We start from the raw sequence: 24,533 nt of genomic DNA, 5'->3' as shown, positions 1-24,533 counted from the left end.
ACTATCACAAAGGAAATTCAGACCATTAGCTTTGGTATAAAGAGCCTGAGAATCAGGAAAGAGGCCAGAAGCCAAAGAGTAAGACGAGGCCTCTGGTGACAACACCCATCACCACAAAAGATGGACTCATGGGAAGAAAACTGGGAGATGGGGAAGTTGCTGGGAGCCTGGAGGATGTGGATATTCTTCACCCACCCCACTGAGAACCAAATGACAGGGTCAGTTTTGAGTGTTTTTCTTCTGTAAAGGAGCCAAAACCGGCAACTAGAATCAAAATCTTCAAAAAGTCTATACAAAGGTATATCATACAAAATGTACAGGAAAGTTGTGCCAACAAAACAAGACAATACAACAAAAGGAGAGGATAGACAGTGTCAAACCACAGCTAACACATCCCTCACCTGCTCCAGAGGCCTGGAGTGACAGGACACTATGCACTCTGAACTCAAAGTACATTATGTTACACTATGTACAAGAATGTATAAAGATACAGCATCCCCGTTGACCTGGCCACAAATTTTCCAGCATGAAGGTATAGCAATTCAGACAATCCATCATGGAAGTTACATGCTGGAAGGGAAGACAGTCCAAGGGAATGAAATGATTAATTCTAACCCATACTCAGAATATGGCACTGCCACCAAGATCACAGGGTTTAACAGTCAGTTCCAGGTAACAGACAAGTCAAGTGCTTTGAGGGCTTGTAAGCTTTGAGGGTGCGGAACTCATCATTCCATCTCAGTGAAGCGAGCAAACATGGCTTTCCGCACTGCATCCTTGTATGAGTCGGCTGTGGAGACTCCATAAGAACTTCCCTTGGCTCCCAAGCCAGCTCCTCGCATGCGCACTTGAGCCTGGAAGGAAACAGGTATTTTAGCATTGGGCATACAGTATCCTGCACACCGCACCCACTACAGAAATCCCTATGCTGGCTGCCTGAGGGAATCTGCTACAGTGGGAAATAAGTACAATTCTTATCAGGTCAACTGTCACCTAGCAGATGTTATGAGAGAGGGGAGAGGAGAGATTTGTTGCATAACTTTAACAGCTATTTAAGTTCCTCTAGTAGATTTATTACTAGGAGGCCTGCCTCTGGGAGCAGCCCCCAAGTCCACAGATAGAACAAAAGCTACATGCTTATGTCTCACCTGTACAAACAAGTGACCTATGCCAGGAAACACACCATAACAGGATGAGGGAATGTGCCTCATATTAGCCAAGATGCTATTCAAACGGAAAACATGGCAGACCCAGCCCAGCTAACAGAGTCAGAATGGATGTTAGAACACATGCATGGAAGTGACCCACCTTCAGGATAAGCACCTCTAGCCTTGCCCACTTCTATGTCATCTTAAAGTCAGAGAAAACTAGATTTTGAATTATAGTAAATATGGCGAAGTGCAAACTGTTCTAGCCCTTAACTTAACCCATGACCCCAACACTGACTGCTGCACTACATATGTGCACAAGTTTACCTTCCTGTTAAGACAGCTTTTCAAAACTACATGTGTATGCCACCTTGCACACAGCTTCCGGACAGTTTCAGGAGCCCTACTTCCACAACGGTGCAGATACTTGGTGACTCGGGACGGATGTTACAGCTGGGGGTTCACGCCAGCTCAGACCTTAGTTGCAGCATATTCTGCTCCAACAGTCAGGGAAGTACTTCTTCAGGGCATCTAATTGCTGGGGACAGCCTCCACCTTAATTAGCAAAGCCAACAGATCATACAGCCAGTGCCATCTCTCCTCCTACACTGTGCTTACCTCAATGGGAGCTGTGATACCCTGGCATTTCCTTCCGAGTCCTGAACCTTCTCTCCAGCCCATGGCCTGGAGCATTTTGTTGCCAATATTACTATGGTCAATGCCATCTTTAGTGGGCTGCTCATAATTCCTACACAAGAGAACAAACGGTTAGATTAAGGAAAGCTTGTTATGTACTCTAGAAAGCCACTAAAGTGCCTGGCAAATACATACACTGTGCCAGCATCAAACACCTTCTTGCGCTTCGGCTCAGGGGGTTCTGGGATGCCATATTTCTCCCGCCGTTCAGCAGCTCTGTCTCTGTATTTCATCTGCAATGAGATATATTCTGTAGGACTGACTGCAAATGGCTGTAAGTCCAAGCATTAGAGATGCTGCTTTTGGAGCGGGCTGAATATTAACGGGAAACACTTTCTCTGCACATAAATACCCAGTCTATTCTACTGAGTAGTTCTGCCAACTGAAAGGTTTGATGACTTTGCATTACCAAAGAGGTTCTCTCACATACTCCGCCTGCGACACCCAAACCAGCTCTCTTTTCGCATCACGACCAAAATGCAGTTTATAGTCACTCCACTAAAACTGAGGGCTGGGTTGGTTTGGTCAAAAGGCTTCCTCTTCTCCCCTCCCTAGTGCTTACACTATGCCCTGGATGAGAGATTTAATCATGGTGAGGAGCAGGACAAGCAAGATCAAGGAAACTGGCTCCTCACAATGTCTGAGCTCTGCATTCCTGGAGCAGAACATGATGGCACATGGGGAGTAACTACACTGCGGTGAGACTAGCAGGGCAATGAGGACAATGGCAAAATAAACAGAGCACAGCAGTTGCTAAGATCCCCCACTTCCCTGTCCACATTAGGGTCACCACCTCCAGTGTGGGAGCCCACTCATAAAAATACTGCTGTATAGCAAAAAGTGAAAAAGCCACCCTCCCTTCCCCAATAAGCAGGACTTATGAGCACCTGAGTATTCAGGTCTTATTCACTAGGAAAGCCCGCAAGCTTGTCACAAGGCAGATACTTAGGATAATCCAGCTCCCGGTTATCACCAGCTGGTGACATGCTACTTGAAAGAAACACCCCATCCATCACCAGTGCATGTTCATCTCTGGATCCCCAGTCTTGTCACATGGCCACTGACCTCTCTCTCGCGCAGTTCCAATGCTTCAAGTTCCTGCTCTGACAGCCTAGATCTCCTGTAGATATCCATGTTTTGCTGTGTCAAAGGAAGATTTCATAGTACATCATGTTAGGAGGATGCTCAAAGAGGCCACATGGTTGCTGTTTTAGAACAGTAACACCTTGGTGGTATACCTGACCAACAACTGTTGATACTTTCTGGAAAACAAAGCTTCCTGGTACAAGCAGTGCCACGATACCTTGTACTACATTGTAAAACACTGCAACCAAGCCCACCTCAAAGATGGGAGCTGCTCCCACAAATAGTTACCTTGTGCAGGTCAGAGAGCTGCTGGTGTCGGACCAAGGCATCTTTGTTTGGAAACTGCCTCCTACAGAGCAGACAGGCCAGCTTCTTCCAGTCAGTCAGTTTCTCTTCCTCATTCTCGATTCTTTCCAACAGGTCCTCCTCATTATCGCTATCTCCACTGTAGGCAGCCACCAGGCCACGCTGAAAGGCAAGCAGGCCCACCATTAGCAAAGAGAACATTGTACAGGAAGGCAACCGCAGCAGATGACAGGATCCTCAGTTTAAGAGTGGGTATCACAGAAATGCGCAACAACTAAAGGAAGTGCACCTCCTCACCCACAAGCTTCCTTATAGAGCAGGGAAACAACTTCATCATCATGCAAGATCTCATGCCCTCCCCAATGGGCACAATTCTTCAAGGTAGTTCCACAGATTAACATCAGGGACACTATATCTAGAGCCCTGCAAATCCACAGACAATGTTTGTGGATTGATCCAGATACAAATTTTGTATCCGCACAGGGCTCTAACCATATCCTACAAGTGGGAATGCAGCACTGGAAGAACTAATTATTCCTTCTAGCTGGTCTGCTACAACACTGAGTGATGCAGTGTTTCTCAAACTATTGTACTGGTGACCTCTTTCACACAGCAAACCTATGAGTGTGACCTCCCTTATAAATTAAAAACACTTCTTGTATTTAACACTATTATAAATGCTGGAGGCAAAGCAGAGTTTAGGGGTGGAGGCTGACAGCTCGCCCCCCTTCCTCTCCATGTAATAACCTTGTGATCCCCCAGTGGGTCACATATCCCAATTTGAGAACCCCTGGACTAAAGTGTCTGTAGGGCTAGGACCATTAGCTGAGCCTTTTTTATTTCTCTTGCAGAATGGATGAGACTGGGGCCCTCTCACTACATTCCATCAAGGGGTAACAGCCCACTCCACCACCTATGCCTACGACCAGCTCCCTCTGCACAAAAGAGCCCAGGACTTCAAAGCAGAACAGTATCTGCTGACACTCAGATAAAAGCTGGCTGCCCTGCTCCCAGCAGCATTATCCAAAGCTGCAGCAGTATGGTAATGAATTGAATGTGTGCACACTTACTTTGAGTGGATTCTCCTCCTCTCCATTCTTTACCACCTCTGGCATGACCTGCTGTCTCTCAGACAACGTGCCCTAGGAAAAAGACAGACATGAGCGCTGGGCTCTGCACAGCCTGCCCTGCTCTGTGATCACCTTCCTCCACATGACTACCTTTTTCTCAAAAAGAGCAAAGCCAGCATCTGCTGCTGCTGATTCCCTCCTCTCTTCCTCCCTGGAGCAGAGTGGCTGGAAGCTATTCTTAAAGTTCTCTTTCTGTTTGTTCAAGCTCTTTGCCCAGCGCTCCATGTCTTTAGCAATCTGAAACAGACAACAGGGACTGGGTCAGACAATGCACTTTGCACAACGACTCCTGGGACTTTGAATCTAGTCATTCCAACATCTCTACTCCCTGTAGGAGGCGACACACAGACTTTGACTCTGCTCTTACAGTGCTTTCCTTTAAAAGGGAATTTTCACGTCCACAGCATGCCAGAATTGCAATGTACTCTTTGCCACTTGAAAGCCTTTGAGGAATCCAGTAACCAGCTTTGATTCAAGCTACAGTGAAAGCAGCAGCTTATGATTACCCCCTTAGCCCAGACACCAGCCCCTGCATGCTGCTTGTCAAAAAGACAGTGGCACTCCCATTATGCTATAACCCCTTGGTTTTCACAGAACTTTCCAACACCTCCCCAAGTTCTCTATTATACCTATTCTGAGGTGCAGCTTGCCATCTAAACAGCTCAATCCAGACGTCCCCTGCTTCCAAAAGAACCCAGACTTTAAGAGGTTACACGTGACCTTCCAGTTCCAGAAAAGCTCAGGTTTCCCATCCCAGCTGTGATCTGATATCTCCTCACCTGCTGAGCAGTTTTACTCTTGGGTTTCTCTTTCTTCTCCTTCCCTTCTTTGCTGGAAGGTGCACTAGTTTGCTGGTATGTAACACCCTCTGCAGCAGGCATGTAGGTCTCTTTCTCGCCATCCCAGTAAAGATACTGCTGAGTTAGGGCATTGTAGTAATACTGGGAGAGAAGTGAAAAATCAGACAGTTATCCATCTGAGATGAGTTAAGTGTACAAGGAACAACTGCTACTCCCCAACCAAAAGGAATGTTAGATTCACATTGTTATATTTGAGTCAGAGCTTTCCACAGTATCTGAAATCTTCACAAAGTGGTTAACCAGATGTCAGCCTGTTAAATCCTCTGCTTGCAAGCACATGCATTCTAACCAGGTAGCATTACAGGAAGAACCTTCTCTTCTATTTCACAATTTCTTTTGGGACACCCCACTAAAGCCCAGAGCTAGACAAGTTTAACCAGATTCTGCAGAGCTAGAAGTCACACCAACAGGATCTATAGTTAGAGGCCTACGCTCATATGAGATGTTCAGGGGAAAAAAAGCAATGTGAAAAACTGCTACACTGTAGGGAAGACACAGCAGCCCTGAATCACTGTTGAGGGAGTGTGCTGCACTCACTATTTTACCCCCCTCCCAAGAATGTCAGTTTCCCTCACAGTTGATGAAGCATGAAACTAACAGACCTCAAAAATTATGATGGATGGGAAGAACTTGCATTTACCTGGGAGTTAGGATCATAATAGAGCCCTGTTATGGGATCATAATAATATCCTGAAGACTCATCGTATTGGTAGGTAGAAGTGTCAGGGACAGCTGTAAAATCAAGATGTGGGACATGGTTGCTCCAGTTGAACTGAAACTGGCACCTTTTAGTTCCAGTTAAGACAACTGCGATTATAGCAACTATGAAGACAGAAAAGGCTATAAAGCACTGCCATCTCATCAACACACATTGCATTCCCCCCAAGGATACCTTCACTGCCAACAACATGGGAAGGAAACACTAAATCAAGGGAATACATTTATCTACTGCCACCCAATCACATATGTGCTTCTGCCAACAAGAATGACTCAGCTTTGCTTACCATACTTGGTGCCAGGGACCACACCAGTTGGAGAAGCTGACTGTGCCTGGGTGCTGGTGCTAGGCTGTGCTGTTTGAGTCTGGAAAGAACTGAAACCTCATTAAGGATGTCCTTGCAGGGTCCATGGAAATCAAGCCACCAACAACATATTACTCTGCACACCAGCTGTTCTTGACCCACATGCTCTATATTCCTTCTCTCAAAGAGAGGAATCAAAGTTAGTGTAGAAAGAATGGCAGATAGCTGCTCTTTTGTAACTAAAAGTTCCCTGATAGACTAATTTCAGTCTAGGAAGAGATTAAAGTTTAGTAAGAAAGGACTCCCCAATTTTGCTACATGCTCAGTTGCAAGGCAGCACAGGAATGCCCCATGATCGATTCCAATCCTGCCTGCACAGAAAGTCAGTTGAAAGAGCTCTACGAAGTTTTATATTTACCGGAGAGTCAGGCGAGTTGGGCTGTTGATTATATAGCTGAGGACTTTGGGATACAACAGCTGCTGTAGTGGTGGTAACTGGAGCACCTGCCAATGTACAGTTTGTCAGTGAACTTATTTCCTGGAACTCTTATGACAGTACCTCATACCAGAGTTAGGGTACAGTAATTCCTCACTTAAAGTCGTCCCAGTTCACCTTGTTTCGTTGCTACGCTGCTGATCCATTAGGGAACATGCTCGTTTAAAGTTGTGCAATACTCCCTTCTAACGTCATTTGGCAGCCGCTTGCTTTGTCCACTGCTTGCAGGAAGAGCAGCCCGTTGCTGCTAGCTGGTGGGGGCTTGTAACCACGGTAGATCGGAAGCCCCCCTATCAGCTTCCCACTCCCCTAAGTTCCCTGTGCTGCAGCCGCCCAGCAGGCTATCCATTGCCAGGCAGTTCAGCTGTCCCTCCCCCAACTGCCATGTGTTGCTCCTGCCCGTGTTGCTCCTGCCCTCTGCCCTTGGAGCTGCTCCCAGAGACTTCTGCGTACTAGGGGGGGGGGGGGGTTGGACATGACCCACCCCTAGCCGGGCGCGCACACACACACACCCCCCCTGGACCTGCTCCGGCAGGCCAACCAGGCAGCACAGCCACAGCCTGTTCCATCAGGCTGCGCCAGGCAGCATGGCCACAGCCTGCTCTGAAAGGGTGAGGCCAAGTGACACAAGCTGCAGCCTCCAGCCCCCCACCCCCAGGTGCAGCTGCTTGGAGGCTGGAGGAGAGTAGTGTGGCCAGACTCTGGCCCCACCTCTTCCCTTCTGGCTCTGCTACTCTCCTGCTCCCTCTGTTGGGGGGAGGGGCTGTGTCCCACCTCTCCCTCTCTATACCTGTTCATAAGCCGATCCCCTTCTTTGGTGCTTCCCTTTATTACTAAAAAGAATTCGGCTTATGAAGGAGTATATAGGTAATTCAATCTACAGAGACTGGGAAAACTTTTTTTTTTTTTTTTTTTTAAACACAGAAGGAGATACGAACAGACTCTGGGAATGGAACAGTTAATACAGCATGGTCAATACGTGCAGGATCTTTCTTGGCATACATGTCAAACATTTACTATGCCAGAAGGCAGCCACTTTGCCTACATCCAACAGTAATTCCTGGTAAACAACAGCTGCCAGCATCAAAGATTAGGCTGGAGCAGCTCAGGTGTGGCTTTGAGACAAATGCAACTCTGAGTTCTATATGGGAGTACATAGCTGTCTTCCATGTTAAATGAGTTGCAACCAGAAGAGACAAGAGGTCCCTATGTGCTCCATCTTGAGCAGACCTTGGCCACTCTGGTTTGCTGGAGATCAGAGACTCCTTTATTTCAAATAGCAGAATCAGCTAGAACTGCTGACGCTAAATGGGATTCACTTGATTCTGCAGAGATTAATACTGCTATACAATTCACATCCTAAAAAAAAGAGCTACTTGGAAACAAAGAAGATATTACCTGATATAACAGATGCTTCTGTGTCCAACGCTCCAGTCTGATTCTGGTAGTACTGCTGGTAGTCCTGCGAGTACTGTGAAGGGAAGCACAAAGTAAGTGTCCAGCTGATCAGATTTTTGCTCCGACAATGAGTAAACACTGCTAACAGCATTAACCACTGTTACCCACCTGCGCATACTGGGTATAACCATCTTGCCCTGGCTGGAGGTAGCTGTAGTCAATCGTGCCTCCTTCTCCACTATGAGGCTGTAAATTCCAGAGAGTTTTATCAGAGACAAGTCAGTTCCTGCATTTCACTGTTTCTAAAAATGTGCTAATGCTGTATCCAAGCCAACAAGTTTGCTAGCTGTTGTGACCATTCTCTTCCTTAGTACTCTCTTCTGTATCTCCATTTACCCAAGTCAAGAATATTAAATCGTTACTAGTGGGACTAAGCATTCTCTAGTTTCATTTCAGCAAAAGTAATGCATTAGTGTATGGAAGCCTCCCCCTCCCAAATCCTACCTGGGTGGATGACCACTGAGCTGCAGCGATGGCTGTGCTTGCCACGGAGAAGGCGCTGACCCGGTTACCGTCTGGGAGAAGCAAATCTCTGAAACCAGGAAGATGAAGTTACATGAATGAGAAAGTGATGCTTTCTCTCAGGCAGCTTCCATGCAGGAAATCTCCCTGTATTCTATAGTCCCAAGGGGATTCACTGACGATGCTACACGTGGATCTCTAAAGATACCTACAAACATCCTCTCAGATGTCCCAGCCAGCTAAAGTGCAGCCTGGCAAGTTTGGGGGAATGGGATAGTTACTTTGAGGCTCACTACTATGCAATCCAGAAATACTGAACAGAAATTATTTTGGGGAGATAATTGTGCATCTCTTAAAAAAATCAGTGGCAATGAGAGGGGCTTGAAAATGCAGATGAGGAATACAACCATCAACTCCAGCTGGGTATTTTCACTTCAGGTGAAATGATGGACAAGCAACAGCAGACACTGGTTAGGCGAGCAGAGAGATTTCCCCAAACAGCAGAGGCCATGACGACACTTGCAAGTCTTAGGCCTTGTCTATAAAACAGGGGAGGTGTACATACTACAAAGCTACTTTTGGCGGCAAAACAAAACCACCTCAATGAGAGTCATGAAGCTTTTGTGGCAAAGTTAAAGCGACAAAGCATCAGTGTAGAGACTGCTGTGTGTTTTGTTGACATAACCGGCTTCCATCAGTATCTCACAATGCCTGCTGTGACTGCTCACTGTTTTGATCTTTGCTGCCCTACATGCATATGCCCCTCCCCTTTCAAAGCTCTGGAAGTATCTGACAGCTAAGAATGCTAACTTGGAATGCTCCTGTTCTGCCCTGCACTAGGAACACAGAGAGTGTGTGTGTGTGGGGGGGGAGGGGGGTGTTGGAGAGGAACTGCCATGCTCCTTTGACATTCCTCAGCAGGGAGACATCACAGAGCTGCTCAGGATGCTGCTCCTGGCAGCTGAGGAGGCTATGGGAGAATTTGGAGGGAATTACAGAATCATAGGTAGACAGGCAGAGGGCTGCTTTGGGGGAGACTGCTGTGCCTGCCGAGCAGAGCCAGGGGCTGACATGGGGGCAGAGGGTGTTGTGAGAAGTTGGTCAGCCTGCTGTCTCTGCCCGTTCCCCTCCTTCAGATTAAAAAACGGCTGACAATCTACTAGGATGCCTCTGGAACATGGGATTGAGAAACTTGTATCATGTGATGCTGTACCTGCAGCATGAGGTACTGCATATCCTTCCCAAAGTACCCTGCGGCCACCCACAGTGCACTGCTCTCTGTGTTGATGTAGGAGCTGTTTCTGTGGATGCACTCTGCCAACATAAGCAGCTACCATGGACACACAACATTTTTAATTCACACACTTTAATTAAAGCAGCATAACTTTTGCCGACAAAACTTTGTAGTGTGGACAAGGCCATAATAGAGTTAGGAAAAGTCAAGCACTTGTGACTCACTTTCTGGCACTCTTTGCAAAATCAACACCAATTGTTTTGCCATCAATTTTCAATGGTGGCTGAAGACTTTGTAAAATCTGCAACAATTGAGATGCATCCTAAAAAGAGAAAATATCTGTGAGTACAGTACAAGCTACCAACTGAAAAAGCAAGGTATTGCTGAAATGAAGATTCAGTAGTGTTCATCCCAATTAAGTATTAAACATGCCAACTTCTAAGGAAAAGATGGATAAATTACATGCAATTGCACATGCTATTCGCAACTGCTAGGAATACAAACATTTGCCCACTTCCTTCATACTACAAGGGTTGATTTAGTGCTCTTGAGAGACGACAGCACTGGTCAAAATCATGGTCTGTGGAAAAGCTCTGAAAGACTCCCAGATGCAGCTTTATCAATGTACCTTCCTCCTGATCGGCAAACCTCTGGCTCTTCAATTCTCAATTGGCCAAAATGGTCTGTGAAATGAGGTCCACACGGAACTCGTCTGAGACTAAACTACCTGTTTTCAGCAGCCATGATCAGGATTCAAACCTAGTCTACAGAAACTAAAGCACAGATCCTACTCTTTAACATAAAAAGCTTTCTTTCCCCTTGTATGTACGTTTCATTTAAGGATCTCTAGGTGCTTTTTCACCACCATGAGGATAATGAAGAAATAGGTGAATGGTTAAGTGATACACTCACTGTCACAGTGAACGAGTCCAGACCAGGAAATAGCGGCCAACATCCTAATTCCTCGCTTCAGCCACTAGCCCATTATGGCAATGCATTTCTCACAAGGTTCTTCCATATTTTTACATCAAAGTGCATTATTAAACTCTCACCATTGCAGAAGACAGCTGCACAAATGCAAAGCCCCGATTCTGCTGAGTCTGCTTGTCTTTGATAAGGCGAATGTTATTGACTGCCAGCGAAGCATATGGAGACAGTGCGGTCATGATGGAATCCACTACTGTGTGGGGAGCTATGTTTCGTAGAATGATGGCTGAAGGAAGGAAGAGACAAAGTGTTACAACAGTTATATTCATAAATGCTCCTCGAAGTACTTTCAGTTATTATGAAACCAATGATTGCTGGAAGGTCCCTCAGCATTAGACCTTAAATAGCAAAAAGAAATGACTATTTTTAAAGAAAATTTAAGGAAATCTCTTATCTGGAAAGAGAAGGAGGATAATTTTTTCCCCCAAAGTTTTATGCTACATGCAGATAGAACCTGCCTACGCACATTATTGAATTTCTCCTATAAGTCACACCTAACGCACATGCCTCATGGAGCACGCTATGCTGAACAACCTGCATTGAAAAGGGAACAGGAAGCGGGTCCCAAATACACAGTATGACACAGACACTAGAGAGGATTTACAGCTAGATCATTCTGTCTAACACATGAAGTCAAAGAAAAAGCAGAGAGACTAACTTACTATCACAGTAGTAATCCACAGACTGAACAGCTTCTGCTGATCCAGGTGGTACCTCCTGTTCTGAATCTTCATGGGAAACAGGAATAAATTGCTGTTAATCACACAGTATGAATCTCTCACTCAAAGTTAAAACAGATTCAATGAGCCAGCCTAGGACCTGTGATCCCATTTAGTTTCCAATTGCGACAGGAAATATTCCACGTAACAAAACATGCTAAAAAAAAAGCTGAAAGTGACTTACCAAATTTATCTGCTCCACAGCGGAAGCATTTTAACCTTCTCCTGAAGTTGTAAAGGCAGCACTACGGGACAAAACAATGGTACTGAGATTTTTATAGGGTTCATACCCTATCTGGCACGATATGAAATGTCCTTATGATGTATTCTGTATCTTCATTACTATGCTATAGTCAGAGATTGAACATGCCAGATTAGATTTAAGATGTATCACAGCTGCTATGCCACAAAGTAATAGAACAAAGGCAGTTAACAGGTGATTCTGCCTTAAATTAAATTACTTGGGTATCTGATAGCCTCCAGTCTACGATCCCAGCCTTGTAAAATATCCACATACTACTATTACAGGCTCATGACTGTCATGCTAAGCCACCCCAATCTGGTAGGCCACACTGTGCTACTGTTGCTTACTTCCTGACTAACTAGACATAGTCTAGTATCAGAGGGGTAGCCGTGTTAGTCTGGATCTGTAAAAGCAGCAGAGAATCCTGTGGCACCTTATAGACTAACAGACGTTTTGGAGCGTGATAGACCCACGAAAGCTCACGCTCCAAAACGTCTGTTAGTCTATAAGGTGCCACAGGATTCTCTGCTGCTTTTATAGACATAGTCTAATTTGCCATGGAGTTCTGGCAGCTTGGTCTTGGGCAGCCCAGTCTCCGCTACAGATTACAGCATGCATACATAAATGAGACACAGCAAGCACTGGTTGGTACAACCCAGGTCTCCATGGTTAACTTGCATAACTGCCAAAGAGAGCTGAGAATAACTTTTCTGTAAGAGGCAAGAAACAAGCCAGAGTGACTTAAAGCTTGTCTGGAATCAACCCATCTCAGAACTGCTACAGGTAAACAACAGACAAAGCATTCTGGGTTTCAGAGATGGCTCCACTGAGCTCCACAGAGTGATCAGAATGGTTCTTTGGGGCACAAACATGTTGCAACAGAAAGATATGAAAGTTACATTCCTCCATTAAAAGCTGCCATTTGAGCCAAGCCTAGCCTGCTGAAGGCAGGCATCTTGCTGCGAAGTGGCATCAGAGTGGCTCCCATACGAGTGGGGTCAATGAAGCCTGGCCTGCAGATTATCATTTTGAGACTTGGTTATTTACACAAGTGTCACAGAAAGTTAAATCAGAATTAGAGAGAGACTGGAAACAGATTTACTATAACTGCTATTTAGACAGACGGGCTACCAGCACATCAGATTTAGTTTAGTGACCTATGTCTTAAATACATTATTTAAACTGCATGCTATTTGTCATGCAACTTGGAACACAAAATAAATATGGATGGAAGCCTTCTTTAGTGCCATGAAATGCCATGCTGCCAAACGTGTGACCCTAGAGCCTCCTCAGTTACAACATCCTGCCTGTGGGCCAGAGGAGATCTAGTCATGCTCACACCCCCTTTAAAGAGTGTTTTATTAAAATGGAGGTACAAGGCTGGGAAGCAATATGGACAGAGCAATCTGTTTTTTGTTCTTGTTGGGTCATTTCCACTTCGGGCTCAGCAAAGAACATGAGAGTATTTACTACTGAATGGTAATTCAGCATTGGGTTAGGGTGGTCATATCCTACATTAGCATGCAACATCTACTATAGCAGAGAAATATGGAATTCAGCTGACAAATTCTTAAATCTGATGTCAGATGAGTCCCATTAGCTCGATCCTATGCCACGATCCTTAACCGAAAATCCTAAACCAAGATTGGATGCCTTTCTGAAAGATGCACTCCAGTTCAGCCACAAGTTACCTGACACAATGCAACAATTGCTGGGGTGAAATTCCATGGCCTGTGTTATGAAGGTCACTTCTGGCCACAATTTATGAATTGCTGTCCCTGTCATTTCAGATCTCTCTTGACTGAGCATCTCCCTTTCATTTGATCTATGTTTCATTTTATTTGGCCCCAGAGATGGCACATTTTAATCTTTTGTTCCTTAGTATCATCTGATCTCGCAGAAATTGGCAACATCTGCAAAGTTAACATACCTCTTTTCCCGTATCGTTAATGGTGGTAAACAGAACAGAACCCCAATGTTGATTAGAACTCTTTGCAGAAACCATGCATCTTACCTTGTTACAAAGCCAGTCTTCAAATTTAGGCCTTGGGTTGCTGTAGTGCATTGCAATCTGCTTCCCCTGAATCACCAGTTTTTTCTGCAAGAAAAGCAGGTTTAAGTTATTCCCGTATTGAGGAAACAAGTGTCCATTTTCCCATGCCGGAGCACACTTCGGAGGAATCAATGCTCCTGAATTAAATGGACAACATATGGGGAGGATGTGGAGGACCAACCACCGCCACCTACACTCTGCCCATCCAATCCTGCAGGGAGGAGGACGTGGGCAGTAAAAGAATGGGATGTGGAATAAAGGTAAACGGAATCAGGGAATGTTGACCAAGCTGCCAAATACTAAACGCTGCCATGGAACAAGGAAATGTCTCAAAGGAGACAGAGTCCTAAACCTGCTGCATTCAGTATCGCCAGAGTTTAGGAGTTTCTTCCACCCAAGTATTTCTACTTCTGGTATATAACTGAGCAGCTTTTTAACCGTGTCCTTACTGCTTCACTTCTGACCCTACTCCAAACACCTACAGCTTTAAATAATAGCATTTTGAATTCCCCCCCCTCCGTCCCTCAAGTGCTCTCTTCAGGATGTGTCCCTTTGAAAATACAGTAATTTCTCCCAAAGGCACCCTGCTCATACTTCTAAGAAGTTGGATTATAAATGCCATCAACTGAAACATAGCTCAAAACAGATGCCTTTGACTAATGCACCAGTTCACGTGAAAGCCTGTGTAAAAGGTTTGTGTTCTTCATTCAAACAGCCAGGAACTCTCTTCAAAATGAGTAACTAGACTGCAAGTAAACTTTTCCAAGGAGTAAGAGATCATACTGCTTTCATCAGTGTCCTCTTAGTCAAGAGTGTGACATTACAAAGGGGCTGGGACTTTTAATCTATTTCAGCAGCCAAGGTTCTGAGCGTCAATCATTCCTGAACCCTATGTACAAAGAGTGCTCTTTCAAAGTATGGCCAGTTACAAGCTTACAACTTAACAGTTAATTCAGCTGCTTCTTTAAGTGTGGTTGGGGACATGTGTTGAGGTAGCCAAACCCCAGACATTTTATTCAACTGAAAAACTTATTTTTTAAAACGAGGGTTAAGCTTTATTATAGAGGCACTAAAACATCAGGATCAGTCTTTTTGATAACAGGATCTGACAGATCTAGGGTGTAGCACGTGAACAGGCCTCTCAAGTTCTATACTGCTAGACAGGAGAAAGCTAATCTTGCCCTATGGGCAGAAGGGTGGATTGCAGGGCCCAGTACTCGCTGGATATGTACATATATGAAACAAAGATGCTGGCATTTTTACAATATATCATCTCTTCATCTAACAGTCAGCAGCAGGGCCACTGGGGAGTCTCAGCTACTTTTTTCCCTACTGCTAGGGTGGCTCTGGTTCTTTTGGAGTGAATTTGGATTGTATCCATCTCAATGAATTATACATTAACACAGCTTTGTATACATTAAAACTGGGGTGATTTTTAAATTTTTTTTTGCTGTTAATTTCTTGCCACCTGTAGTTCTGGTGCATATGTTGCAAGCAATGGACATTATGTCAAGAAACTATGACTTGAACATTTTGTTGTTGTGGAAGGGGGCTATAGTATGAAATGCATGACACCACTTTAGGAGGCTGCATATTGCAATTTCTGATTATGACATAAGAAGTCTCAAAATCCAACATGAATTTAATTTTCTTAAGTGTTAAAAATAAAGGACTATAACATTAAGTGTGCCTCCCTTTTAACTTTACTGGTTTTCTAACCACACAAACAAACAGAGCTCTCATTATATTGTGACTCAATGTGAGGAGAGCAAATCTGATGAATTTTGCTGCAAGGACTGATGACCAATATCAAAAAGGAGCAGAACAAAATATTCCCATTCATGGGTCGTGTAATAGGAAAACCTCATTGTAAAATGGAATGAATTTTTAACAGAGGATCTATTCTGGTTTTCAGCTCCTATTATTCTCAGGCAAGAGGTGAGAAACACACAATATCACTTTGAGAGAACTGAGATTCTAGATGCCTTTAGCAGGTCTCATGATTTGAATGGACTCCAATAAGGAGCTCCCTCACTAGAGAGGGAGCTAGGCTCTGTCTGTTTACAATCAAATATCAATGCCTTCATGGCTAGTATCAGTGATGCAGATATGCAACATTACAACTGCACTCCTTTTGAAAGGTCTGGTACTTTGTATGGCAACAGTGATATGGGAAATGTCTGGTGGAAATAAAGAAGGATGTTCCAGAAGACTGGTCTGGGTAAGAGTTTTAAGAGCCAATTAAACCTGTACTATATAATTAAAACACCAGCACACAATTAAAGCAGTGCTTTATGCCTATTTGTCTAACAGGGGGTGGTTCAGTGTAGCCAATTATTTTTCTCCTAATACTATCCTTGTTCCACCGTTACAAATTTTAATATATACAAAGCCTTTATTCTTTAAGTCACTGTTTTGGAACAAACCACTCCTTCCACCTTTTGTTTATTCCTTTTTCTTTTTTTTTTTTTTAAACTGTACAGACTTGTTCCATTTTCAGGAATATCTAGACTTGGTGAGTGAAGCAACCTGATTGGCTTCCATCCAGCTGGTAGCATCTTGAAAGTGATAAAACTCCACGAAGGCGAAACCACGGCTTACACCTAGAGACAGCATTCAGATATAGACGGGATACTTGTGTTAGTCAGTTCCTTTAAAACAGGTGAATCTCTCTCCAACTGCTTCATTACGTCATGATAAAGCAGCTTTACAAATTCGACGTCAACTGCTGGGATCTGCTTATTTTGCCATGGCAAGGAACCAAGCTGCCTTAACTGGCTACATTTTGCTCGATTTGAATCCATGTTTAAAGGAAACCATGCAACAGACTACATAACTGTCAAATGGGTTTACGCTAGTGTTACTTACCCATACCTTTTAACAAAAACCCCTGAAGACAGACTTCTTTTACAGTGTTCTTCAGCTATCTAAAACCTATCAAAAGGTCACATTCCTAAGCCATGGCAAACCTTTTATTTTGATTTTGTGTGCTTGCAGATTTGGGGTAATTCTGGATGTTCTTGTGTGTCTGGGGATGAGGGGAGAGGAAAATGGCACCAACAGCCAGATTAGAGCACTCACCTGTCTTTCTCTTCATCAGCCTCACGTCTGCAGGCTGAGGGCCTTCGAAGGACTCAATAAGCTCTCGAATCTGTATGGAGTTTAGTCATAAGACAGTTAAAGATTCAAATCTTGACAAATATCCTTTTCATCACTGCGAACTAATTTGCAGCCTTCCACCCCAAATATTTACTCTGAATGAGAATCATTGTGCAAAAATCACATTTGTGAATTTACTTTACACTGAATTGAGAGAAAATTACCACCTCCCTGTTTAGAAAGTAATTTAAGAAGAGTAAGTAATACTTACTGCACCCAACCAGTGCTCCCCTTATTTATATTTAAGTAGTGCTTAAGAGCTCCAGTCATGCCAGGTGCTGTACAAGCAAGACGCCTGTCTCCGCCACGAGGAGTTCCCAAATCCAAGATATAGTCTACAGTACTCGTCTGCAAAATCGCTAGACCCGTTTCCCTTCCTCTCAAACCCAGAAGACTGAACACTGATCTTGGCTTGCAGGCACCCTCCCTTTTTGACCTACTCTCTCCACATTCTCTTAAGAGGAGGAAGGGATCTGCGCAGATCACTAACTTCAAAGAACAAGGCTAACAAGTTAATAAGGCACCATTTCCTCAACTGTACTGAACCTGCTTAAAGCTCCAGAGGTGCCCAATGAGAAAGATGAAAAAAGGGAAAAACATCAGATTAGTAACAAGTTCCCCAGAAGGGTGAAGAAAAAGGTCACTATTGGCAGAAACATTAGAAAACTGATTAAAAGCAAATAAAAGAAATCCCGACATGGCACAAAAGGAAGATATGCAATGGCTCAAAAAGACCTGTCAGTGCAGGGAAACCCAAAGGCAGATTTGATCAACAAAGCACGAAGACAGCACATGGCCATCCTGTAGCTTGCAAGTCAAACTGACCTACTGTTGACAGTGGTGTCTTTTGGAGCAGACTTTTACATACATCAACATGCCAAAGAAAAATTAAACAAACAAAGACAGCCACTGCAACTGTCTTCCCTGCAACTGTCTTCCCTAGCCACAAAGGAAAGGCTGGAAATTTGTATAGCAGTAGTTGTTGCATTTTGGAAAGTGCAAACTCAAAATAAAATATGGTTAACTGGTACATAATTAAAAGCTCTACTTGCGCATTAAAATTTGTTCAAATTCTGATCCTAAATGACATTATTCAAAGAAACTATACTACAGTCATTTTAGCAGTTAGCAGGCATACAAATCAATATTTAAAAACTGTTCAAGTAATACAGCTCAGCTAAATCCATTTAAATGCCTAAGAACAAGTAGCAATTTTACACACCATTTATGCCTGATATTCAGGATTTCAATAAAATCAAACAAATAAAAACATTTACTGAAATTTTATAAAAATGAATTGTTTAGTTTGGATTTGAGTATATGTATGCTTTGTATGAAACAACCCCTGTAGTATCAGACTAGTGCATGAAAATCAGAAAAACTGGCCTGGCTAGTAACTACTTTCCTAGCTAAGTAGAATGCAAAAAATTAAATTGTGAAAGTGGCAAAAAAAATTGGTTTTAATAATCCAGAGACACATTACTAGAACAGACACTTCAGAATTACAGATGTAGTCTGGTTAAAAATCAAATATGAACAGCTCTGCTTTTGTGGGTTTGGTATTATTTTAACAGGCATTAGGATTAGATTATTTTGGTTACCCTGCCAATCTGGCAGAAACAGGAGAGATAAAAACACTGAAAACTAACCACTTCCGAAGACTATTGGAATTTGCATGAACACTGTAAAGGCTCAAAGAGTTATCAAGAAATCTAGCTGCCAAGCCCACTTGTACTCCGTCAGCATTACGGCAGCCATTTTAGCACTCCAACAGCTGTGCTGACAGATTTATGCTGGTGCAAAGATGTTTTAATAGGCTGAAAATCTAAGTAAATTGGTGTAAAACAGCCAACTACACGATCTTCAGCCTCCATCAATACAGGAAAATAAATCCATATTTGTCTCTGGAAAAATCTATGTCAGTTACTTCTTGCCTACATTTATGGAAAAGAAAAATAAGCAGAATTAGCACTGTAAGTAGTTACTTACAAGCATCTTTTCTGTGCCTTAGCCAGGGATGGCTACTAACCACATGTGAAAGACTTATTTTTAGATTGTTCTATTTTAAAGAGGCACATGTGGCCTTAGCTGACCCACTTATTTAATATAAAACAGCTACAGTTTAATCCCCTTCAAAAATCCAAGGTTAATAATGGAAATATTAACCAGCCCTTTGAGATAGGATTATCTTTGCAACCTTCAGGAAAGAGGCAGCGATAAATTGGATCTGTAATATGGCATAAGTAAGGCTAAGTCTGTGTCATGGAAGTCACTTGACCTCCTTGACATTCTCTGCTTCAGCCCCAGGGGCTGCTGGACTGGAGCTGGCAGCCAGTGGGGGGACCCCCTGCAAGATTCCAGTGACAGACTCCTGAGGGGGCCCTCAGGGCTCAAGTGAAGGGCGACAGCCTTGCGCAGGGGAAGAGGGGGCACCTCAGGTGAGCAGCTGGGGGTGTCCCTTTTTCTCTTTGGGAAATACGTTACCCTGCAACTCCCAACTACTGTGGGTGGAGGGGGAACCCCACAGCTCCCAGCCATCAGGGTGGCAGGAGAAACAGGGGAGCCACAACAGCAGAAGTCACAGACAAATCACAGCTTCCGTGAATTTTTGTTTATTGCCTGTGACTTACCAAAAATAACCATGACAAAATCTTAACCTAAGTAAACCAAACCAATTTGGAACTCTTGGTAGGGTAAGCAAAGCCATTTTCTTTGGATACTTACATCGTTTTCTGTAACAGTGATAGGAAGGCCCCGCAACATGATGGTCTTGCTTTCTTTCTCATCATTAATGTCATTCCTGTAGTCGTGCTCTCCATAGTCACCATCAGAATGGTACCCATCTTCCGATTTATCGCTATTCCGTCTCTCACGCTCCCTCTCCCTATCCCTCTGGTAAGCGAATACCCAGATTAGCAAACACAGACACTGCTAATGTAGACAGCTTATCATCCAATATGGAAAAAGAAATCATAAAAAGACTGGAACGAGCTCCAGCAGATCTGGAGCTTTAATTTGATTCCAAATAAAAAGTAAGAGATGTATCTTAATTAACCAGTGAAGTTCCATTCCTGAGAGTGGGTCTTACACTACTAATAAAAACTGTACTGGAAACCTTAGGGATGCTCTGAAGTAGTTGTTTAAAATCAGATTTGGTTTCTATCACCTCATAATACCTTCTCCATAAAAGTGAATCTATCAGTTCTGCCAGGAAATCAAGAATAAGAATGTGTTAATATATTTTGAGTTACAAATGCTGAGCATCCAATTTCTTCAAAAATAACTTTTCAGGACAGTACATTTCATCACTAATAGTTGCTAGATGTGTTACTAATCATCCTCAATTTTTGCTTGTTTACAGGAAGATGGAATTGTGTTGTATTTTCTATTGTCAGCTACCTTGGACTCTTAGCCATACAGAACATATCCAACTGAGCAGGACACTTAATCAACTTAATTGTATATCTGATTAATAGCTGCAATGGCAAGACATTTCACTGATTACTATAGACAAGTGTCAAGATCAATACCAGTAGCTCTTAAACTTTTGTACTGGTGACCTCTTTCACATAGCAAGCCTCTGAGTGTGAGCCCCCCATACATTAAAAACATTATAACATTACCATTATAAATGCTGGATGCAAAGCAGGGCTTGGGATGGAAGCTAACAGCTCGTGACTCCCCATGTAATAATCTTGCAAACCCAAGGGGTCCCGACCCCTAGTTTGAGAACCCCTGATCTATACTATGCTGATTACAATGTTATCAGAATGCTATTACAAAATTCACTCACAGCCTGAGTGAATCCAAATGTTTTCCACTTACCTCAGGGCTGTCATAGTCCCGGCCGTCGTAGTCCCGGCCGTCATAGTCCCGGCCGTCATAGTCCCGGCCGTCGTCATATCTCTCGCTCCTGCGCTCCTCACTCGATCTCTTGTAATCAGAATCCCTTCGCCTGCTTCTAGAGTCCCGATCCTCCCGATCCTCTCTATCTATGATAGAGCCATACCTTCCACTTCGTTCGGTCCTACTCACACTGTAAAAGGGAGGTTTGTTCAGTGTGAGAATTCTCTCTCAGGGAAAAGTAGTAATTCAGGGAAATGCCATGGTTCATCTGCGTCAGCTCAGAAATTCTAGCATTTTCAGTTCAAAATGAGCAAATGAGCTACAACGCTGCAAAAAATGAATCAACTACCACCCACTCCCTCCATTTTGTAGCATCATGTCATTCAATAACACAATAGTCACATAAGTCTGGAGAGTGCACTAGTGTGTAAACTGAAGAACAAAATATACAGATGAGAAATGCATAGACAAGAGATAGGTTATTAGGAAACCTAACAGATCTCTTCCATACAACTATGATAACCTCTGTTTTGCCATTTTTCTAGTAAACTCTTTTAGATAAACAATTATGTATAGGTCACCATGCCTCAAGAGAACAGGTACAAAGCATCACTCAGTTGAGAGATCCAAAATCCAAAAATACATTCACGTTAAGGTTTTTAGTAGAAAACATTTATCAGGTTAAAAAGCGATAATTGGATATAAACCAGTCATATCAACTGGAGACTACTTTTCAAATACAAAAGTTAATACTATTTTTATTACTCCCTTCACAGAGAAGAGCAAATTCACTGCCAGTGAGTGATTTCAATTATTTTGGTGGCACTGATTGTTTCTCCAGAGCTGTTTTCCTCCAACCCACATGTACAGGGAATGTGGAGGGTCCACATCACCTGCCATTTTAAGCAACAGCAGCTAAACTATTGTACTAAGTGAAACGTATTTTTCTTTTTCCAATTACTAATTAATCAAAGCATACTGCTGTTGTTACTACTAAAAGTATTCTCAGAAACATTTGTTGATTTGAAAACTTAAAGACACCCTGATGGTTCCTTAAGACTACTGGATCCAGTTATTGAGCTGTTTTCACCACTAATTCTGCCCCATAATATGCCCCCCTAGGACCTCACCACATATAAATAAAGGTTACTATGGTGTCACCTTCTCCAGCACCAGTAGCTAGCTGGCTCTTTAAGAACACCACTAGAGATTTCCTTCCTAATAGCTCATACAGAAGAAGCCAATGCCAAACTAGTATCAATTTAACAGGTATTTCTGTTAACAAGCTTGTCTCCTTTTGAGGGAGTGATTTGCTTTGCTTTAGATTGTAATAAAATTCTCCCTGGCTTGTGACCCCCGGGGGCTGAGAAACACTGCCCTAGAACAACTGCATTTCTCTACGTATTGGCGTAAGAATAAGTCCTGCTTAAGCCTGAACAACGCGGAAGGGTGGCCACGGGCTGCCCCATAAACTAGCAGATTTGGATCTCACTCAGCAGGAACGTGCCCGGGTCGGAGAGATGCCAGTGCCTGCCCTCCGCAGCCCCTCATCGGGCACGGCCAGGCAATCGCTCTCCTGTGCGGGGGGCGCTACCTACCGTTTATCGGAGCCCATGGTCCCACGGGCAGCTGGCCTCCCAACCCGGCACACAGACGAACAGCCTGGGGGACAAAGAAGACTAGCGTCACGCCGCGCGCACGGGAGCGCGCATCGGGCGCGCGTGGTTGAGGAACGCACTCAGGAGCGGCGCGAGAGACGGGGAGACCTACGGAACCGAGGAGCGCGCGGGGCTGCAGTGGGGCGCTACGGACTAGCGCGTGGGGCTGGGGTCGAAGAAAGGGAGATTCGGGAAATGCGCGGGTCAAAGGAGCCCCTGCCTAGGCCGTGACGAGGGAGGAGAGGGGTTCTCAGAGTCGGCCCATCCTCACTCACCGACCCGCAAGCCCCACCAACGCCTCTCTGCCGCTCCGTAAAATGGCGCCCAGGAAGCTCACCGTCTCCTGCCCACAATGCACCGCGCCGGCCGCCTGGAAGCTTCCAGCGGCCGCGCGTGCGCAGGCGCTCTCAGCCGCACGGCATGCTAGGGACTGTAGTGCGGCCGGCCGGGACCTCATTCCCATCCCCGAGCTGTTGCTGGAGCCTCCCCGGGGAGACCCCATCGCAGCCGAGCCGAAAGAGGGGGCGGGCCCCAGCCTGTCCCCCGCGCCCCCCCCACGGAGCTCCCGGCGTCCCCTTCTGTCCCCCACTACCCCCTCCCCACACACCTGGCCACCAACAGCTCCTGAGGCTCCCCAGAAGGCTAGAGGTGGCTGCCCAGTCAGTGCTTGATTTGTGCCAAGGCCGAGCCCCGCCTCGGTTAGGGATGTAAAAATATTGCTTGAGCCTGGTCCCGCTTCCATTACACATTAAGGCCGGGCAAGGCCGGGGCTCGCAGGGTGAGGGCCACCCGTGACGCTGCTGGGCTGGGGCACTGCGAGAGCAGCAAGTCAGTGAGGGGAGAGGGCAGGAAACTGCAGCCCGCTGTGAGCTCGTTGTAGGGTCGGGCTGTCAGTAAACCCCCCGGGGCCAGGCACGTCTCGCGGAACAGGAAAGCTGCCAAGGCCGCAGCTGTGTTAGCAGCTCGCCCCTGCTCTCAGCTACCCTGGCGCGCTTTGCCCTACCCTGAGTTCGAAGCCTGAGGGCTGTGGCCCAGCAACGTGGCCCTTTGCTGCCCCAAGGCGGTGGCTGGCTGCACCGGCGCCTGAAGCCAGGGAACGGGGCTCTTCAAACTGGGAGCTGCCCCCAGCCGCCTACTACAGGCCGCGCCCATTGCCTGAGCAGCTGCGCACAAGGGAGCTAGCAGCCGCCCCTATGCCACGGAGGCAGAGATGAGACTACAGGTCCCAGCGTGCAGTGCGGCGAGGCGGAGCATTGCACGTCGGGAACCTTCTGGTGCTGTCCACGTGCCGGTCAGTGGGTGGGGAACGTCCATCCAGAGCCACAGAAGAGAAGTGTTGCGAGGAGGGAGAAAGATGCATGGGCCCTACGGGTGCATTTGGGGGGGCATTAACAGGGTGAGGGAGGGGATGTTTGCCCCTTCCTTCCCCCAGTGCTGTGCTCACTCCAGCTGATGAGACCTACCAGTCAGTAGCTGCAGGGTGGGGTAGTGCGTTCACTCTGGGCACAGCTACTCCAAACTAAACAGCAGTGGTTCCTGGAGTGGGGAGGGTCACTGAAGCCAGCCTCATGCTTTCTGCGCATGTACATGGTGCAGAGAAACCACAGCAGCAGCCTATGCGCCTTCCAGCAGGGTGGCACGCCCCATACAGGAGCCTATCTAAGGCCACGTCTACACTACGGGCTACTATCGAATTAGCTAAAATCGGTTTTATAAAACTGATATTATAAATTCGATTTCATGCGGCCACACTAGGCACAGTAATTCGGCGTTGTGCGTCCATGGTCCGAGGCTAACATCGATTTCTGAAGCGTTGCATTGTGGGTAGCTCTTCCGTAGCTATCCCATAGTTCCCGCAGTCTCCCCCGCCCCTTGGAATTCTGGGTTGAATCATTATTGTCGCGGGTGGTTCGGGGTAAATGTCGTCAGTCATTCCTTCCTCCGGGAAAACATCAGCTGACAATCCTTT

The 24,533-nt window shown here is 45.1% G+C and overlaps 1 protein-coding gene across 3 annotated transcripts; it reads right to left on the bottom strand.

Moving 5' to 3' along the window:
• Nucleotides 1-270: 270 nt before the first annotated feature.
• Nucleotides 271-23,726, bottom strand: RBM5 (RNA binding motif protein 5). Of its 3 annotated transcripts, none has more exons than XM_075072959.1 (25): nucleotides 23,568-23,726; nucleotides 22,505-22,568; nucleotides 20,886-21,096; nucleotides 19,785-19,952; nucleotides 16,983-17,052; nucleotides 16,431-16,504; nucleotides 13,863-13,946; nucleotides 11,789-11,849; nucleotides 11,548-11,613; nucleotides 10,951-11,111; nucleotides 10,123-10,220; nucleotides 8,647-8,734; nucleotides 8,311-8,388; nucleotides 8,143-8,215; nucleotides 6,667-6,752; nucleotides 6,231-6,309; nucleotides 5,867-5,958; nucleotides 5,146-5,307; nucleotides 4,457-4,603; nucleotides 4,307-4,378; nucleotides 3,219-3,398; nucleotides 2,910-2,984; nucleotides 1,980-2,077; nucleotides 1,767-1,896; nucleotides 271-854 (listed from the first exon to the last, which is right to left on the bottom strand). In XM_075072959.1, exons 2-25 carry the CDS (start codon nucleotides 22,519-22,521, stop codon nucleotides 729-731), a joined length of 2,496 nt encoding a protein of 831 aa, XP_074929060.1. In that variant the 5' UTR covers nucleotides 22,522-22,568; nucleotides 23,568-23,726; the 3' UTR covers nucleotides 271-728. The 3 variants fall into 3 exon arrangements, with proteins under 3 accessions (XP_074929060.1, XP_032637373.1, XP_032637375.1); XM_032781482.2 differs by lacking the exon at nucleotides 23,568-23,726 and adding an exon at nucleotides 22,840-22,925; XM_032781484.2 differs by lacking the exon at nucleotides 23,568-23,726 and adding an exon at nucleotides 22,677-22,826.
• Between the last annotated feature and the right edge of the window lie 807 nt (nucleotides 23,727-24,533).

Source organism: Chelonoidis abingdonii, chromosome 16 (assembly GCF_003597395.2).
Source record: "Chelonoidis abingdonii isolate Lonesome George chromosome 16, CheloAbing_2.0, whole genome shotgun sequence".
Classification (NCBI taxonomy): Eukaryota; Metazoa; Chordata; order Testudines; family Testudinidae; genus Chelonoidis; species Chelonoidis abingdonii.
The sequence above is the reverse complement of the archived record's forward strand: the minus strand, read 5'-3'. Positions and strand labels throughout refer to the sequence as shown.

Excerpts from the sequence above, each read along its gene's own strand:
- RBM5 (XM_075072959.1), bottom strand. Across the intron at positions 10,221-10,950 it reads TGCAGCTGTCTTCTGCAATG|GATGCATCTCAATTGTTGCA; the intron begins GTGAGAGTTTAA and ends TTCTCTTTTTAG. Across the intron at positions 1,897-1,979 it reads GTGTTTGATGCTGGCACAGT|GAATTATGAGCAGCCCACTA; the intron begins GTATGTATTTGC and ends TCTCTTGTGTAG.